Genomic DNA, 18,077 nt, shown 5'->3' with positions numbered 1-18,077 from the left:
TTGACCGCGTTCCCTGAGGCTATCCTCTCCGGACTTCATCGTTCAATACACCCTCCATTTCAGGTCACAACGTCCTCATTTAAAATCCAGCCACCATGCTCGAAGAACTTCAGACCGCCCCCGAGTCGCTGCCAGCGCGGAAGCGATCTAAGGCGTCCGAAGAAAACGACGAGGAACGGAGTAAGAAGCGATCAAGAGGCCGTCCACGCCTTGACACCAGAGATGAGACGGCTCAAGATGTGAGTTCATGTGATGAGCCAAGCTCTTCACTCAGCCTGATCTCATTCTGACTAACAATTCCCACAGCGTCGTCGAACGCAGATCCGACTGGCTCAAAGGGCCTATCGTAATCGCAAAGATACTGCCATTACGACCCTTGAGGACAAAGTCAAGGATCTTGAAGATGCCAATGAAAACATGAGCAAAGAGTTCATGAACTTTTTTGACTTTGTTCTTTCCCAGGGAATGCTGGAAGGTGCACCTGAAGTTGCAAGACGTCTCAATGATACAACCCGCAAGTTTCTCTCACTCACAAGGAAATCTGCCGATGACTCAAACCGCGATGGCATCGAAGATACTCCGGCCTCTGCTCAAGCACAAGAGCAAGTTGTGTCACAACCCCCAGGACGGCACCCATCTGGTTCCGACTCTAGCACTTCTGGCTCGGGGAGTGGTGAATTCATGTTACAGAACCCACCTGGTTTTAGCGCTTCTCAGGAGAAGAGCCTGTCAACTCCACGAAGACCGGACGCCACTATACGGCAACAGGCTACGCCTCCCTTGAACCTGCCTTACGAAATTATCACAATGCCAACTACAGATAATGCAAGTTTCCCGGTTTACGACACACAAACGACAATCAGTTTCGAGCAAAATCCTTTCCTCCAATCACCCTTTCCCAACGTCCATTCGCCAGCCACTTATGCGCCCCAAGAACGGAGTTTTGGTCGCCGCCTTCAGAGAGCAACTTTGGAGGCTGGTCTGAGGTTGGCATCGATGGCCAACCCACCTCCTCATCGATATGCTGAGGTCTTTGGATTTTGTCTACTATTCGAACCCAGGGAGTCTATCATCCGCCGCATATCTAGCACATTGGCAAGAGTGAGCCAGGAATCAATGTTTGTCTGGAGGTACCCTTTCACAAACCTGGGTGGTGCTGGGACTTTCTTCCCAAATAACGGAGAAGCCGGAGGAAGTACAGCAACAGGAGCCAACGGGAACGCGATACCGCTAGGAAATCAAGGGTTGGCACAGCATATGAAGCCACAGGAGATGACTGGGTTTTCAATGGGCCCTTTTAACCCAGATGTTGAAGCGGCCAAAGGAGATCATATTGATACTCGCATGCGAATGATGTACCAGGGATTTGAAGGGGACTTCTTCGATGCAGATGAGGTGGAAACATATCTACGTCAACGGGGTATCGTGATACCTGCTAACGTGGATTTTATTGATGCTGAAATTGATATGGGCTCGTTTGACGCAACTCCGGATCTTTCGGGCTTAGGAACGAGCAGCAGCTTCTTCGGAACGCAGCAACCCCCTGCGTCAAGCCAGGCGCCTTATATGCCGTCTCAACAAGCCACAAGTGACATAACGAGTATGTGGCAAAGCACGATACCTACCACCCTCGCTACCACCACAGCGTCAATGACACAAGCTCCTCTCATGGCACCTGCAATGGGTGTTGACTTCATCAACATTATACCAACAGTTGAGGCAACCAATCCTGGGCAGTTCGGTGCAGGGATGGGATCTCTGATGGATTCATCATATTTTCCTCGAGATTGGGCCACAGATGCTAGTTGGATGAAGACAAAAGTGACGATGGACGTGAATCGACTAGTAGCAGGCGAGTTCCTTCAACTTGTGTTATGAAGCCAGTAACTAACAACGTATAGAAATGACAAGCAGGGCAGTCTGTTTAGGTCGCACGCCAGGCTTACGACCAAAGGATATAGACAAAGCAGTTAAGTTGTCTATCGTACTGGCTCAAGCATAATGTCACAATTCCTGTGCTTGCCATTGGGTATTATAATCTTGGGCGTTTAACTTCGATATGATTGAAAAAGAGCCTATGAATAGGCGCATTTGCATGGTGTTAGGGCAACATGAAACTCTTGTCAAACTTAGGAGTTGATTGAAGAAATATTCATGTATAATATTATGAGCATATATCCCTGAAAAATCTGATCTACAATATGTTGAATTAAAAGGCGGCAATATTTTCCTCAAAATATGTCATTATCTCCTCTCATTGCCCGGATGAACCCATGTTGGGTTTGATCACGAGTGGGGCTCCGTATATGTCGTAATGCTCATCTTTAGCAATCAGCGGGGGGAGATTGTCCATCCCTTGATTTCACTATCATGGTTTCTAAGTTCCAATAACTTGGTTGTGACCACCAAAGATGGAGTACCGAGTTCAAGAACAAACAACACCCAGACTGAAGCCTCGTCTGATCATTCACGGAGGCGCAGGTAATATCCAGCACGATACGTACCCACCGGAACAGTTTCGGGCTTATCGTAAAGCTCTCATTGACATTGTAAGTTCATAAACAGTAGCATGAGAAGCCCATATTCTTAAGTATCTAATTGGTCTTTTAGGTCACCAGAGCGGACCAGTACATGAGAAGTCATGAGATAGTCTCGGAAAAGTCATCCAAGAAGCTGCCTTCAGCTTTAGATACCGCAACCTACGCAGTCCGTCTTCTGGAGAACAATCCCCTATTCAACAGCGGACACGGCGCTGTGTTCACTCGCGATGGAGTCATTGAACTAGAGGCCTCAGTCATGGTATCCCGTGGTTATAAGAAGCGAGGTGTCGGTGTCATGGGTCTACGCCATGTGAAGAATCCCATCCTCCTAGCCCGAGCAATGCTTGAACATGGCGAAGACGATCTGGAGGCGAATCCCCGAGGAGTCAAGTCAGGCGATCTTGATGTCCCATCCGCACAGGGACATACACAGCTCTATGGAAAGGCCGCCGAGCAACTCGCGCAACAGTACGGACTAGAACTTGTCGACCCTAGTTACTTCTTCACCCAACGTCGTTGGGATGAGCATATCCGGGCTCTTAAGAGAGAAAAGAAAGGTCAGGGGCAAGCAACCTGGAGTGCGACTGAGTATCTACCTCAAGGAACATGCGGAGCAGTAGCCCTTGATCAAGACGGCGTGATCTGCGCCGCAACCAGTACAGGAGGTCTAACGAATAAGCTCACTGGTCGTATTGGCGACACGCCTGCAATTGGGTCAGGCTTCTGGGCAGAGGAATGGACCGAGGATGGTGATCCGACCGGGTCGTCCACGTGGGATCGCTTGAAGAATGCCATGACCCAGCCGGCCCCCTCACTGGTGCTCAGCGATGTTCTGAGAGGAACTTTGGCAGACTGCTTTCCGACTCCTGTGACGTATACTCCCCTCGAGCTCAGTGGTAAACGAGTCTCAACCACGAGATCCATTGGTGGCTCTGGAACTGGCAACGGCGATTCCTTTCTGAGGACAAATGCGCTACGAACCCTTGCAGCTATGGCGAGGTGGAAACCAGAGTCGGGTTCCAAGGCTGTAACTCATGTTGCAGGCCCAGGCGGAGAGCTGGAAAGAAGTGCGGGTGATAGATGGCGCCGGACAGGTGAGGGTGAAGGCGGCATCATTGGCATCGAGAGTGTTGTCGTTCGTGATTCGCATGGCCAAATCATTGAGACTCGGTCTGAAGTCCTAATGGATTTCAACTGCGGAGGCATGTTTCGAGCCTGGATTGATGACGAGGGAGAGCCCCAAATGAGCATCTTCAGCAATGAGCCGTCGAGCGATCTATAGACAAGCGAAAGCATTGAGTGCCCATAGAGTGAACAGGAATGTCATTTATATTCGTTCTGTACCCAATCCGCGATAAATAAACGCAGCATAAATATCTGCAGCAGGAATTTCCCATTCCAATATCTCTTGGAGCTGATGGTCCACGTGCACTCCCAAGTTTCTCTCCGTCGCTTGGTATAATACACAGTCGCTCTCTTTTTCCTCATCAGACATAAGTTAGTCTGTATTCGCAAGAAGTATGGCAACTCCATCGCTAAACCAGATTCCACCTTCCCGAAACCCTTCCGATATCTTGTTCTATTATACATGGAACGCCGACCCGATGCGAATTGAAAGGATTAAAACGTCTGCCAGATTTTTGTTCGTCGTGGTGGTGATATTGGTGCTTAAAATACAAGAGGCATGGCTCTTCGAAAGCCCGACCCGGAGAATTTGTTGGTCGTGGTGGTGGAGTTGAGAGTGGGGGAGTCGAAGGTTGTTCGATCGTCATTTATCGATCATAGTATTTCGTTTCGTCAGATGCTGGCTCACAGAGTGGCCTCCTGAGGTGGAGGCTGAGGAGCTTCTAACTTGGTGCTACCAGCAAGCATCTTTGAGAAACCAATACCAACACCCTCGATGACGGCAAGAAGAACAGCACAACCGATGGCACCGTTTCGAGCGGCCTTGTAGCCACCTCGGATGGCGAGAGAACCACCAGTGAAGAAACCAGCAATGATAGCGTTGTAAGGATCCTCCTTCTGGCGAACACCCTTCACAGCGCAGTCGAACGTTGAGAAGAGGCCACCCCAGACACCAAAGTTACCACCGAGAACCGGGGCGCGCATCTTGATGGCTGTGATGGCGCCAATACGTCGCTCGCCATAGGGGGAGTTGCGGAAGCCCTTGATTCCGTGCCAGATGGTACCACCAATAGCCTAGCAAGGCAAATGTTAGCTGCGTCCCGGTTTACAGTCATCGCAATTGTCGCTGTAATCGATCGTCCACAGCACGTAGGGCTAAACTTACGCCCATGCAAAAAGCACCACCAAAGTCATTAAGAATGACCCAAGGGCAGGGGTCTCGTCCGTGATCCATGGCTGATTATGTGTATTAAAGTTGTAATGGTGGGGGAGGGCGAGGGTTCGAGGACGAGGCTGATGACGGCGAGGTTTTGGTATTGAAAAATGTGAGGTCGCCATAAAAGGTTGCGGCCAACCGGGCCTTGAATCGCGCAACGAGTGAATTTTTCGGTGGCGGCTGTTGGATTATCCGATTATCGATAACGGTTTAAACCGGCCTCGGCAGCTCGAAGTTTCCACTTGACCAGCCATTAATCACTCCTGTCTGAAGATGAAGCAAAGAGGGTGCAGTCCAAAGCTGGACTCAGAACAAGCTCCCAGCTAAGATCATTTTGTAAGAGTTTGTCTCTTCTTTTTTTGCGATTCTGGAGCTGTTTGTTGGGGGTACTCTTCGTTTTCTTACCCAGGATTTCGTCAGTATTGCCCCACTAAACCCCAGATCCCGTCCCAGCCGACAGCGGAACAGGAGCTCAACGACATGCCTATTCAGGCTCGCCGAGGATTGATGTGAAATCGTAAACCCATGCAAATGTAGTATACGAAGTAGCCGGCATTTATTTAAGGTAGTAGAGTCTTGTGCCTAACAATGTGGATTTTCCCTCCATCGCCAAGTGTGCACCATGCCTCTCAAAGTCTTGCCAGCTACCGAAACCGATGCCCATAGAGCTGTGGCCATTGAGACCGTTGCCTATGGCCCGAGTCCAGTAGGCGCAGTGTTGTTTCCAGGAGGGAGAACTTCTGAGTCCTCCACAAGAGTCGCGGATCTCGTTGCCTCTCGCCGGAAGGATGCGGCCTGTCGATGGGCCAAAGTCATCGATACTGATATAGAGAAAGAGGAAGACCAGATGATTGCCTTTGCTATGTGGTATATCTGGGAGACTCCACCAACAGAGGAGCAACATTCTTTCCCTTCTTATCGGGGACCGAGCTGTAATGCGGAAGCATGCGAACTCTTCTTCGGAGGTATGGACAACATGAGGGTGAATTACATGAAAGGAAAGCCATATGTCTGTACGTCTCAATATTGGATCTTATTCGATATGTTCTCTGACTAGCCAAAACCCTTAGATCTGAAACTCCTGCATACAGACCCGAAGCACCACAGACGTGGAGCAGCCTCCTTATTACTCAATTCGGGCCTCGCGGAAGCTGATCGTCTGGGCGTTCCGGCATGTTTAGAATCTTCAGTTCAAGGACGAAAGCTTTATGAGAAATTTGGCTTCGAGGAAGTTGATCGCCATATGTCTGACTTTTCGAGCTGGGGCGGTCCTTCAGATGTTACAGTTCCTCTGATGATTCGTCCTGTTGGAGGTCGACCAATTAACAAAGAGAGTCAGTGAATGGCAAGTGAATAAGGCAATCGTCTTGTAAATTGAGTACGTAGCTAGCATAGGCATTTGGTGCAATATAGTAGTAGTATATTTGTAGCCTTGCCCATTCATTCAGCATTGCTGACCGGATTTTCGAGCAGGCATTTAGATGTGGTCACTATGCCTCAGGGATTTTAATGAGAACTCCAAAGAGTTCAATCGTACTCCGTGTTGGAGATTTCATTGTGGTTATTTAAGTGGCCTTGCTATGTGGAAGTTCGTCTCTAATCCCTTTTGGTCGCAAGAAAGGAGTCATAGTAGAATACTGCCGCGATGGTCCTACCAGGATCATATCTAATTCAATAGAATGTCTTTTCAACGAATGTTAGACGAAATCGATGAGAAGAAGAAAAGTAAGTGAGGACACACTTGTGAGTTTGCCGTTATCTGATCATCTTATCAATGGGTCCATCCATCGTGTTCACTGATGGAATCTTCGTGAGGACCCTGAAACCGCTGGCTCGCTAGGGGCCGAGTGGCTGGCAATGGCACGTGCGCACCCAGTAACGGAAAGGTTCATGGCAGGTTCAGTGCGCCAGTGGGGGCAATTGAACCCTGTATTCCATTAGGTCTCCATCGTCACTCTGCATTCAATGTCAAGTCGAGTCGCGTTGGACAAGCCAGGTCTCAGTTCTTGCACCACTTCAAATCTTTTTTCATGTGTTTTCGAGTAACATCAGTTTGAAGAACATCATCTTTATTTATCGCCAATGTCGTCGGAAGAATTATCTCTACCTGTTCTCCCCGCTGTGTCGTGGGACGAGCAATCGCAAACCTTCAGCAACAATCCTCGGAAACGCGTCCGCAATGCCGCTTCAAAGCACGCGCCATCCTCAACTTTCAACAATTCAAGTGATCCCGCCATATTCTCCAGTGACGATGACCCAGCATTGGACAATTACGTAGAAGGGAGACGAAAGAAGAGGTACATTGGTTCATGGTTCCAGCAACATCCCACCTCTTCCGACTCAACCTTCAGTGAGCTTCACGTCCCCAAGCAGAGGCGTCAGTGGACGCGACAGGCAGACAGTGGTGTCTTCCTCGGCAGTGATGGTAATGAGAGCGATGTACTAGAAACAGTACCCGAAGTTCCAAAACCCAGACTTCCGCAACTTGATCGCGTCGTGCGCCGCGTCTCAAGAGCTGAACAAGTTGCGCGTGACAGAGTCCGCGCCTGCCTTGACGCGGGCGAGGAGACAATTGACTTTTGGTCATTGGGACTGGAAGATGTCTCAAATGATACAATCAGTCCTTTGTCGCAGTTTACCTGCATCCCTGTCGTGACCAAGGATGTTGCCTTCGAGCAGAAGGATCCCGAGCTTAAGATCTATATGGCCCAGAACCGGTTGACTCGTGTTCCTGGTGCCATCTTCGATCTAACGCATCTCACAATCCTGAGCCTCCGCCATAACAAGCTCACCGAACTCCCCCCCGCTGTTGCGAAACTCCACCATCTGAAGGAACTCAACGTATCACATAATCGTTTACGGCATTTGCCCGTGGAGTTGCTGGAGCTTTTCGCACCAGATAGCAAACTTGACAAACTTGTTGTACATCCTAATCCATTCTGGCAACCAAATGAGAGCTTAGAATCGACAGATTCTCAGCTGAGCAGCACACTCTTCTTCCAGGCCGAGGCGGGAGCCTCGCCGACGCCACGTTTAGTGAGTCGTGCACTAGGTCGAAGTCCTCTACAGCTCTCAGACAGTACGGGAAGAATTCTTTCAGACTTCAAGTTCCCAACAGACCATACAAAACTCATTCTGCCCATTGATGAAGGAGAGCCCGAGTTTTGCCCATCGTCCTCAGTCTCATCCATGACAGAGTCACAACGCCTCGAAGGTGCAAGCCGTGTGCCTAGTCTTCTTGAGACAGCTCTTCGAGCTTGCTACTCCAGCACTCAGCTTTCAGAGATGCCGTACTACATCCCTGAAGGGCTCAACCATCTCAGGAAACTCCTGGAGCGAGCGCAAAGGCAGAAAGAGGCTGGCGGATTGTCGTGCTCACGCTGTCGAAAATCAATGGTCATTCCCACCACCAAGTGGGTTGAATGGCGAGAAGTTCGGGCTTGTAACAGGGCTAGCCACGATAGCCCAGCCCTTGTACGGATGACACCGTTGAGCATGGCAGAAGGCGAGAGGACGATCCCGTTCGTTAATCGGGGATGCTCATGGCGATGCCGCCCGGGAGACATTGATAAGAGCAGCTGGGGGCTGCCGAGCGGAAATCTTGTCACAGTGACAAATGAGGAAAGCTAGCAAGCATATTTGGATAAATGGCGTTCGAAGGAGTAACAGATTGAAGGGGGCTTTAATGATACCCTGCACTGTCTTTTCGCAAACATACAGACCTGCCCTGCACGCGTGCTAACTTCGCTGATGCTTACATACAGGAGAATCGCTAAGGCTGGGTTGTGTCACTACTCGTGGAGTTGGTCACTTACATCCTTGGTCAGATCACAACCTGTCCCCTGTCTCTTTCAAGTGCATGCATGCGACGCCGCCTAGTAATCCCGGCAACCCAGATCAGCAAGACAAGCAAGCTTTGATCTTTGTTATCTCTTGGCCTGCAAGGGTTACGTTGTGCATCTTGGGAATGTGGCTCAGTATTACAACAGATTCTTGATATGATAAGCATATGCCGTACGACCCTACTGATACAACGAGTTTTCAAGCCTCCCTTGGGAACATTCCAATTACAAGTACAGCAGTTTCTGAAGGTTTTATTTTACAGGAAGATCATACGCTAGCAGCCTCAGCGATCATACCATCGCACTGCCCACAGCACGCGGTGATAGAATGCTTAGGAGTCATGTGTATTTTGTTATGCGCATGTACTACGCGCATACATGGCCACGGGGCCTCTTGGTTCCCAATTGTTGATCAACGCCCCGTCTTGAACTTGTCGTAAAGCAAGGACGGATAATGTACGAGACTGTCCCTCGCAGGAATATGCAGTTCCCTTTCCTGTCTTGAGCCTGGTTGCGCAAGTGGTTTTTTTTGAGGCTCTGAAAATATTGTAGAGTGAAAACCCGATCTTTCTCGAAAGAGTCGTCATGACTCAGGGCCGGCCGCATAGGTCTTCATCACATCTGACAAGAACTAGAGCAACATCCGTTACGGCTTTGCGTTAGGACATGGAGATTTGCAAAATGTCTGACGCTGGCCAATCCAATGGTCACTTCGACCAAAGCCACGAAATTCTTTCGTAGCGCCTTCAATCCCAGTCATCATCCTCACTGTCAACGTTCCGTGACCTTCCAGCCGTTCCCGTCTTGATAGCTTTCCCAGCCAATCTCTCCTCCTCAGCATCCTCGGCAGCTTGCCTTCTCTTGACAATACGCATGTCAGAATCAGGTACAGCACCAACTTCGACCAAGAGGTTGTCAATCTGTTGCATAGTTGTTCGGACGCCTCCAATTGTTGCCAATGTTACAATCTGCTTCACAATATCCCCCTTGTTATATACCAAGATTGTTGGGCAGTTTCGATCGGGATAGTTCTCAATGGCTTGACTCGCTCGGATCTCACAGAACTTGATCTCGCCGTACTCCCCCGCAGCTTGTCTCCACAGCTCAGTCAAGACCCGCGACTCAACATTGTTGCCCATTGAAGAGGTCATGTTGACAAAAACTGGTCCATTTTGTGATGCGTCGGTGACTTCGCGCTGATACTCAGGTTTAGATAGAGGATATACGCTTCCATGCAGAGCCTTCTTTTGTAGGCTGTTCAACTCGGCCATGCGCTTTTGGCGATATTGCTCCAAGAAAGCTTCATCTTCGTCGTCTTCGAGTTCGTCCAATTCGTCAAGGTCTTTGCCTTCCAAGCGATTCTCATGTGCCAATCTTCGACCTTCAAGGATAGCCTCCTCAATCATAGGAGTCGGGCTGGGTGGCTTCTCAGGAATAACTCCATGTTTTCGAAGAATATCATTCCTATGGCAGGGTTTGAGCTAGCTCATGAGTATGGAGGGGTAGCAAAGAATTACCATTCTGTGTCTGCATTTGGGTCGTCAATAGGAACATTGATGCGTTGTTCTAATGGATTAGACATGTTGAGAGACTGAAGAAATAGAAGCAATTCTCCAAAGTCTCCTCAGTACAATTTGTATTGTCTAAAAGTGGCAGCCTACGACCGACTGACGCAACTCAACTTCAGGCTCCTCCTAATCACCGACTGGCTTACGTACAGATACAGGCAGCTAGCAAAGCTCTCGATGCATAACTAGCATAAACCCCTCCAAGCATATCTCACCTGCACAAGCTCCGTACGGCTCTATGTTACACCGAGCTACCCTACAAGGCCACAATTTTACCGCCCGTTTTTTTTTCATCACGTGTAAGGAAGTTACAACCCTATTGCGCTTACCCGATTAGGCAGCGGAATCCGCCCAGAGGCAAGAAGCAGTCGTCCCCCTCAGAGCCACCGAACTTTTCCTCGCTTACCTCCTTCCCACCCACCTTGCGAGCCTCAAATCTGATCCCGGATTTCGTCAAGCTTTCCCATTCTCGCAAGAAACCGACAAGACTTTTTCGAGAAAATCAGACAAGATGGTAAGCGACTGCCTTTTTCTGACGCATTTTACGATGGACCTACGATGGGAGATGGATGGACGACAGCCACGTGTGTGAAGGACGTGGGAAGCATCGACCTCGAAAAGATCTTGCTGCCCGTGGCAAAAGTATCAATTTGATCGACCACGACGTCGATGGCACAATGGATTATGGATTGGACACGCAAAGGACGTACGCAAGATGATGGGACAAGCTGGCTGACTCTCCGCCTTTTCAGGTTCTCGCCGTTGATCTTCTGAACCCTTCCCCGGCCGCCGAGGCCAAGAAGCACAAGCTCAAGGTACGATGCATCGACAAATTTAAATAACGACAAAACTCTGACAATACTAGACCCTCGTGCCCGCCCCTCGATCCTTCTTCATGGACGTCAAGTGCCCCGGATGTTTCACCATCACCACCGTCTTCTCTCACGCCCAGACCGTCGTCATCTGCCAGGGATGCACCACTGTCCTCTGCCAGCCTACCGGTGGTAAGGCTAGATTGACCGAGGGCTGCTCTTTCCGACGGAAGTAAACTGCTTCGCGGCGGTTTTATCTCCTTGGGTACTCATGACTCTTACGGTTCAACTCATGGTGGTCATCTCGGATCTGCAAAAACACAACCTCGACATGGACGGATAGAACAAACCGACGTTGCGAACATCTACCAAAAACCTCTTTGCAGATAGAAGATGGGGCACCCAGAATAGGGGCGTTTGGGGTCTCCGGATATCTTGCATGGCACATCATTCTTCTTTTTGTTTTTCCGTTGCGCGCCTTGTACTAAAGAGTCTTCTCGAGGCAGGAAGGAAAAAAAAGCACTGCATGGGTGGAAAGCTGGAGAAAGCCTTCACGAGTGTCCGGACTGGCCTGGCTAGGCTAGCTGGACACGAGGACGTGGAACCGCTGGTTGATGATCGCTTCATACCCGGGTGCAGTGGGTAGCGGAGGATGGTCACTGTGCTTTTGCGAAATTCACAATGGTTTCCACATCACCTTCTTGTTGACGTGAATGTTTCTAGTCGATGCGATTGAGTTGTGATGCTATCGTGCCTGTCGTAGAGCACACTGCTATTGATGAAGTGCTATGATGCTATGACTTTTCTATCTCTTGTTAATCTTTGCCGACCATACTCCTCACCAGAGCTATCGCTGTTGAGTTGAATCTACTTGATGATGATTGGTGGTATACAGTGTCATCGACAGCAGCCTAGACCCCTCCTCACAGTTTGCCTGGTCGTCGGCTCAACGAATGACTCGACCCAGAGAGGCTCATCCGCTCTGCCGCCCACGAAAGCCTAAGGCAACTCAACTAAGCAATTTAATGTTAACTAGTTTTCATGAGAACCTGGGGAACCAATTACCCCGCGAAATGATGTTTGAAGGTATTTCGCCTTAAGCTCAATGCAATGTAGTTCGAGTCATAGTTGATGATCATTGGATGGAATGAGACTCGTGAAGATCTGAACCTCAGAACATCCACTATCAAACAGATTTTGCTTTCCTCATAGTTTCAGCTCCATTTCATGATAAAAACCGAACTTAGCCCGTGAAAGTCTTCAGCGTGAAAAGATACTAGTACATTGACACAATGGATGATCTTGTATTACTCATGTGACAACCTCGTGTGACGATATACCCGAGTTGGTAAGTCTTTCATCTGGCCTTAGGCTCACCATGGATGGCAAATTCGAAGTGGAGCTTCAACTACAGAGTACAAGTACCTATATTTAAGCACTTCAAGTTCGGCGTTGTCAATCCTGAAATTGCTAGAACTTGCCAGCTTGCCTTCAGGTGTTGGTTTGCCACCGCCTTGCCTCCATCTGTACCCTTGCTGATCTTTGGGTGAAAAGTGCAAGATCAAGCCACTCTACCATTCTGATAGAATACCTGCTTAGATATTTAGTCTTTCATATTGACCTAGTATGCCTACATAAATAAAATCAAAACTGAATCTGTATATAAATACGGAATTGCATACGTCTACATAGCATTTAACGATGTTTCCGTCTCTTTTCTCTATACACAGTGAGGCTGATTAGATAAAGGTGCACTGTCAGATGACTCAGCGGACCAATACCCAAATCCCCATTTATCAATTTACGCGAAAGCGGCACGACAAGATCGCGTCAAAACGCGGGAGTCCGGGTCCCACAGTGAGAAATTGCTGTTAGATGATTGGACTGTCAAGGCCGCTTTGGGGATCGCCGTCGTCTTGGGGCAAGACAAGGGCGCTTCACTTTCTTTGACCCTGTTCCTTTCCTCACCCCAGCAACAAGCCAATATTGGCCCTCGACTTGTTTCACGCAGAAGCCCCCTCTTCGCTCTGTTCTCCTTTTGAACCCTTGTTTTCTCCCCTCGATTGCGACGTCATCTGCGTTCTTACAAGACCTTGCCTCTCTTCAATTCTGTCCATTGACAAACTCTCCACTCTACCACTCTTGAACTCTGTTTCTGTACTTGACTTTCTTGTCTTTCGTTGCTTACTGCGATCCTAACCGCAACATCATTCCGTCGGCGTAACACCTATTGACGATTCTTTTTGGATCAATCATCAACACTACAACTTCACTCCAACTTGCTCTAAATCTGTCATCATGTCTACTCCTCGTATCAAGCGTCAATTCGCCGGCGCCTCTGCCGACCCATCTCAACGCCAAATTACTTCCTTCTTCAATGCCCGATCATCCGATGAATCTGCGATTGCTGAGGCCGACAAGCCCATGCAACCTACTCTTCCTTCAAACGTCCAGGCCAACCTTCTCAGTGTCGGTATGCGAGTTCGCAAGTCTGTCCCTGAAGGCTACAAGACAAAGGGCACCAGTGCTTTCAAGCTCTGGACAGATAATGCGCCTGTACATGTTTCTACAGCCACTGCAAAGGCACCCGGCAAAGGTGTTTCCCGAGAGCTTCTCCCCTTCTGCGGAATCAACAAGGTCGGCGGTCTTGACACCCAGCCAGAATTCGAGGATGATGTACCAGACCTCGACGCTCTCCCCGAACTCACCATGTCGCAAGAGAGTGCGGAGGGCGAGTCGCACGACGGTTCTCGAAAGCGAATTTTCGACGAGGATGACGATGAGCTTGACTCGAGCTTTGACATGGGCAACCATGGAAATCCTCGAGTCATGGCTATCCCAGTTTCACGAAAGGGTGCCGGTTTAAGGAGCTTTGGTCAGGACAACCGCAACTCAGGATCTGACTTTGATGAGGCTGATTTCCTCGTCAATCCCGAGATGGATATGGCCAACTAAGTCACAGTGTTGTTCACTGGCTCAAGCAGAGCTTTGTATGTTTTCATGTTCACTAGAAGCTATGTCACGGCGTCACAAGCTTTGGGTCGGGCGTTCAGGATTATGATTTGTTAATGCTTCAGAGCGGTTGTATGTTATTGGAAGGCAAAAGTGCATCGGGACTCGCTGTATGCTGTATGCAAATAAGACAAACCGGTCGTTACAAGACCTACAATTATATCCTTGTCCAACAACTTACATACCAACGAATGGCTCTCGGAATTCTAGCAGATCTCGTTGTCCGTAAAACTCACCGGCTATCGTCAAGATCATGTTGAGAGTTGCACGTAAATTTGCTCGCAGTCGCTGTTTGGCACTCTCCTTTTCAAGATCCTCCTCATCTTCTGAGGTCACTCCATTACTGATCCGAGCGAGTAGTCGTTCTCTTGCTGCCTCGAGGTTCTCCTGGGGCTCCTGGGCAGCAACTTCACCTTCTTCGGCTTCTGAGTCGCTCGCGATCTCCATAGCCACATCTTCGTCTTCGTCTTCGTCTTCGTCCTCTATCTCACCTTCTTCAGCATCAGGCCTCGGGGGAGATTTTGCTGTGGGTTCCGTGCCTTTGGTTGTCTTCTCGGCCTCGTTTCTGGACCCAGCTGGTTTTGGCTCGTCCTCATCCTGCCCAGAGCTGAGAGCACCTTCGACCTCCATATCCTCTGGGTCTGCTAGAACTTCTTCATCACTACTGCTTCCATCAACTGCTTCATGGGCCCCTAGTCCACCCTCTGCTAGCTCCTCCCTTAGAGCCGCCATCTCTGCTAGGCTCCGACCTAAGAGGACTGCTCTGCGGCCAAGGTCACGAATCCAGCCAATTTCGGCGTAGTTAAGCTCGCCCTTGTCCGGCATTCTAGCAAGCAGTGCCCAGATCCAACGGCTCGTGCGTTCTGGAAGTGTGTACCCTTGACGAAGGAATTTACCGCCAAGAAGAATGCGCAGAATGCGTAGTGTAGTGTCTTTAGACATAAGGGCGACTTGAAGTGGGTGGGGGTCGGTTTCGCGAAGGAGTCGTGACCATGTGGCTATCGCCGCGGATTGATTCTCCGCAGGTGCATCAGTTTTGAGTCGGGCTTTGACGACACGTGAGACGGCGTTGGGGGGAAGATCGGCGTGAAGAATCGACCGTAAGCGGAGGTATTGGTCCATAACCGATGCAAAGTAAGCTTCATTCAGGGCGGCTTCTTCGTAGCTTTCATCTTCGTAGTCATCCGGGTATTCGCCGCCTTCGTAACCCTCGTCTTCAGCCGCGTTGTCGGGCATTGCCATATATGCGCCGTCTTCATACCAGCCCCGAGAATCACCGACACCATTATTGTATACACTCCTGTCAATAGGTTGCTCGTCTTGTTCTTGATCGTCGTTTCGAAGCTCGAGGGGTAGCTGGGGTCCTATTTGAACTTTTGGCGCGACGAGGAGATGGGGGATCCCGTTCGCTTCTTGTCTATAATACTCACCATATCAGCATCCGTGCTCTACAGTTTTGCGATCTTCAGCAAAGTCGACAAACACGCTTCAGAGGATAACATACCTGACAGAGTTTAAATATGCCATCGCTTCTGAATCATCTTCGAAATCGTCCTCTTCTCCCTCCGGGATCGTGGTTGTATTGCCGTTTCCTGCGAAGACATACTTCTGGCCCCAGGTTGGGTCGATGCCAGAGTTTTGGTGTTGTCGCGTTTTGCCGCCTTGTTTCTTTGGTCGCTTTGGCTGGGGGGCTAATACTTCTCCGTCATCGGTGTCCTCGAGATCTCGTTTGGCTGCCATTTTAATATGGTGCTGATGCTTGTTCGAGCTTGGAAATTACCTAGGAGGATGGGACCGGACCCTTGAAAGATGAGTGGCATGGGTCTTATCGATAAGCCAGAAAGCTGCAGCTCATCCCGCTTTTTTGAGCATGACCCTCAACTAACACATTGAGTATAACAATTTCTCATGTTGATAATCAGTCCACCATGAGCGCGTCTCGTGTGCTGCAATTAGCCCATAAATCATCTCCATTTCACATCAAGTCTTGTCCGAGAGTTTGTGTACAACCTGCAATACAATGGCGTTCTCATAGTAACTACAACCACTTTGTTGGTCCCAGTGAGCAACTCTCATCTTCTTAAACGAACTCAACTAACAAATACAGCCAAGCTTGCCTCCACAGACCCGAATGCTGATTTCCTTCCTTTTATGTGTAAGGAAGTGAAGCCTTTTACTCTGGCTATCAAGGATAATATTGTAACCTCTGACTTCCCAACACAATGCGCCTCAGCCATTCTCTCTTCTCACTCCTCACCCTTCGAAGCTACTGTGGTTCGTCAACTGCGCAAACGCGGAGCAACAGTGGTTGGAAAGACCAACATGGATGAATTCGGTATGGGCTCCCATTCGACAAACTCAGTGAATGGCGCAGTGAGGAACCCCCTGGCCAAGGATGACGAAGTGTCAGCCGGCGGAAGCTCAGGTGGAAGCGCCGTTGCAGTACGACTAGGCGATGCCGATATCGCCCTAGGAACAGACACAGGTGGCTCAATTCGACTGCCCGCGGCATATACTGGAACAGTTGGCTACAAGCCTAGTTATGGCATGATTTCTCGGTTTGGCGTGGTTCCGTACGCAAACTCCCTGGATACAGTCGGCTTCTTGTCTAAGGATGTCAAGCCGATACATTACCTCATCTTCGAGACTGGCATGCACAACGAACATGACTCTTCGGATCCAACATCACTACCCGCCGCATCCCGAAACCGATGTGCTTCAACAATACCATCCACCCTTCCTGAGCTATCAAGACTAAATATCGGCATTCCTCTTGAATACAATATTGACGAGCTTGACCCTTCTATCCGCGCCGCTTGGGTTTCTGCTGCCTCTGCTCTCGAGGCTCAGGGCGCATCTCTAGTTCCCATCTCTCTTCCTTCCACAAAAGAAGCCCTGTGTGCTTACTATGTCCTCGCTCCCGCGGAAGCATCCTCGAATCTCGCCAAGTATGACGGTGTTCGCTACGGAAAGCGTGGTGAAGGTAGCGATGCAGTGGGTGAGACTCTCTACTCTGATACCCGTGGTGAGGGCTTCGGTGAAGAGGTCAAGCGACGAATCCTCCTCGGCACATACAGCCTCAGTTCTGAGGCAATAGACAATTACTTCATACAAGCCCAAAAGATTCGGCGGATGGTGCAGAAGGATTTTGATCGCGTATTCCGACTTGACAACCCCCTTTATGAGCCTGCGCAGTTTGACTTGAGTGACATGGCTGAGGCCACCGGAATGGAGGACAAAACCGGCCCTGTTCAAGTGGACTTCATCCTCTCTCCTACAGCGCCAACATTTCCCCCAAGACTGGAAGATCTCAAGCAGCAGAGCAGTGTAGACGTTTACATGAACGACGTCTTTACGGTTCCAGCAAGTTTGGCAGGTTTACCAGCTGTGAGTGTCCCAGCTAAGGTGGAGGGAAGTCAGTTTCCAGCAGGGTTGCAGGTCATCGGACAATACTGGGACGACCAGAGGGTGCTTCAACTGGCAGAAAGGTTAAAATCACTGGTGGCATGACTGTAGATATATTACAAGCGATGACTTTTATGATATTTCTGTACAATAGAACAATTAGACGACGGCAGTATCTTGAGCATGTCTGGGTGGTTCGCGTGTCCGCCATCAAATTTTCTGTTTGCATCGGATGGGGATCATGGATGCGTATCCGGCTAGTTGTATGTTTGCCGCTGTCCAGGTTGAGTGACCCAAGTGCCCTGTATAACAAATAGGCGAAGCTTCTGATAAGCATGCAAAGCCTTAGCTCTGGCATTCTCGACTCTGAGTGTCACCCTATCAGCTTAACATGATACGATCTCTTTCGTCTTGTGTCGTTGATGTAGACATCCAACACCTGTAGATGCTGTCGTAGATGAGGCAATGCCCATGTATCGAGCTACGCATGGCGTATTGATGAACCAGACAGAAGCTTTGTCGTTCGCTCGCCGCAGTGGTACTTCCCATAATCTCTT

The 18,077-nt window shown here is 49.5% G+C and overlaps 10 protein-coding genes; 7 read left to right on the top strand and 3 right to left on the bottom strand.

The window, feature by feature from the left end:
* Window positions 1-95: 95 nt before the first annotated feature.
* Window positions 96-1,878, top strand: FFUJ_04631 (uncharacterized protein; the record flags this gene model as incomplete). XM_023572060.1 has 2 exons in its annotated part: window positions 96-239; window positions 307-1,878. 2 exons carry the CDS (start codon window positions 96-98, stop codon window positions 1,876-1,878), a joined length of 1,716 nt encoding a protein of 571 aa, XP_023426254.1.
* A 533-nt stretch (window positions 1,879-2,411) lies between these two features.
* FFUJ_04632 (related to putative L-asparaginase precursor) lies at window positions 2,412-3,822 on the top strand (the record flags this gene model as incomplete). XM_023572059.1 has 2 exons in its annotated part: window positions 2,412-2,549; window positions 2,611-3,822. The coding sequence occupies 2 exons, from the start codon at window positions 2,412-2,414 to the stop codon at window positions 3,820-3,822; spliced, it is 1,350 nt and encodes a 449-aa protein (XP_023426253.1).
* A 527-nt stretch (window positions 3,823-4,349) lies between these two features.
* FFUJ_04633 (probable TIM17-mitochondrial inner membrane import translocase subunit) lies at window positions 4,350-4,899 on the bottom strand (the record flags this gene model as incomplete). XM_023572058.1 has 2 exons in its annotated part: window positions 4,350-4,739; window positions 4,831-4,899. The coding sequence occupies 2 exons, from the start codon at window positions 4,897-4,899 to the stop codon at window positions 4,350-4,352; spliced, it is 459 nt and encodes a 152-aa protein (XP_023426252.1).
* A 604-nt stretch (window positions 4,900-5,503) lies between these two features.
* Window positions 5,504-6,223, top strand: FFUJ_04634 (uncharacterized protein; the record flags this gene model as incomplete). XM_023572057.1 has 2 exons in its annotated part: window positions 5,504-5,894; window positions 5,952-6,223. The coding sequence occupies 2 exons, from the start codon at window positions 5,504-5,506 to the stop codon at window positions 6,221-6,223; spliced, it is 663 nt and encodes a 220-aa protein (XP_023426251.1).
* A 740-nt stretch (window positions 6,224-6,963) lies between these two features.
* Window positions 6,964-8,511, top strand: FFUJ_04635 (uncharacterized protein; the record flags this gene model as incomplete). The annotated part of the gene is made up of 1 exon (XM_023572056.1): window positions 6,964-8,511. One exon carries the CDS (start codon window positions 6,964-6,966, stop codon window positions 8,509-8,511), a length of 1,548 nt encoding a protein of 515 aa, XP_023426250.1.
* Window positions 8,512-9,469: 958 nt separating this feature from the next.
* Window positions 9,470-10,305, bottom strand: FFUJ_04636 (phosducin-like protein; the record flags this gene model as incomplete). XM_023572055.1 has 2 exons in its annotated part: window positions 9,470-10,187; window positions 10,241-10,305. 2 exons carry the CDS (start codon window positions 10,303-10,305, stop codon window positions 9,470-9,472), a joined length of 783 nt encoding a protein of 260 aa, XP_023426249.1.
* A 497-nt stretch (window positions 10,306-10,802) lies between these two features.
* On the top strand, window positions 10,803-11,339 carry FFUJ_04637 (probable 40S ribosomal protein S27-2; the record flags this gene model as incomplete). XM_023572054.1 has 3 exons in its annotated part: window positions 10,803-10,805; window positions 11,044-11,106; window positions 11,157-11,339. The coding sequence occupies 3 exons, from the start codon at window positions 10,803-10,805 to the stop codon at window positions 11,337-11,339; spliced, it is 249 nt and encodes an 82-aa protein (XP_023427212.1).
* Window positions 11,340-13,401: 2,062 nt separating this feature from the next.
* Window positions 13,402-14,058, top strand: FFUJ_04638 (uncharacterized protein; the record flags this gene model as incomplete). Its single annotated transcript, XM_023572053.1, has 1 exon — window positions 13,402-14,058. The coding sequence occupies one exon, from the start codon at window positions 13,402-13,404 to the stop codon at window positions 14,056-14,058; it is 657 nt and encodes a 218-aa protein (XP_023426248.1).
* Window positions 14,059-14,292: 234 nt separating this feature from the next.
* Window positions 14,293-15,855, bottom strand: FFUJ_04639 (uncharacterized protein; the record flags this gene model as incomplete). XM_023572052.1 has 2 exons in its annotated part: window positions 14,293-15,532; window positions 15,620-15,855. The coding sequence occupies 2 exons, from the start codon at window positions 15,853-15,855 to the stop codon at window positions 14,293-14,295; spliced, it is 1,476 nt and encodes a 491-aa protein (XP_023426247.1).
* A 188-nt stretch (window positions 15,856-16,043) lies between these two features.
* On the top strand, window positions 16,044-17,625 carry FFUJ_04640 (related to glutamyl-tRNA(Gln) amidotransferase subunit A; the record flags this gene model as incomplete). XM_023572050.1 has 2 exons in its annotated part: window positions 16,044-16,176; window positions 16,223-17,625. The coding sequence occupies 2 exons, from the start codon at window positions 16,044-16,046 to the stop codon at window positions 17,623-17,625; spliced, it is 1,536 nt and encodes a 511-aa protein (XP_023426246.1).
* Window positions 17,626-18,077: the final 452 nt, after the last annotated feature.

Source organism: Fusarium fujikuroi, chromosome FFUJ_chr02, assembly GCF_900079805.1.
Source record: "Fusarium fujikuroi IMI 58289 draft genome, chromosome FFUJ_chr02".
Lineage (NCBI taxonomy): Eukaryota > Fungi > Ascomycota > Sordariomycetes > Hypocreales > Nectriaceae > Fusarium > Fusarium fujikuroi.
The sequence above is the reverse complement of the archived record's forward strand: the minus strand, read 5'-3'. Positions and strand labels throughout refer to the sequence as shown.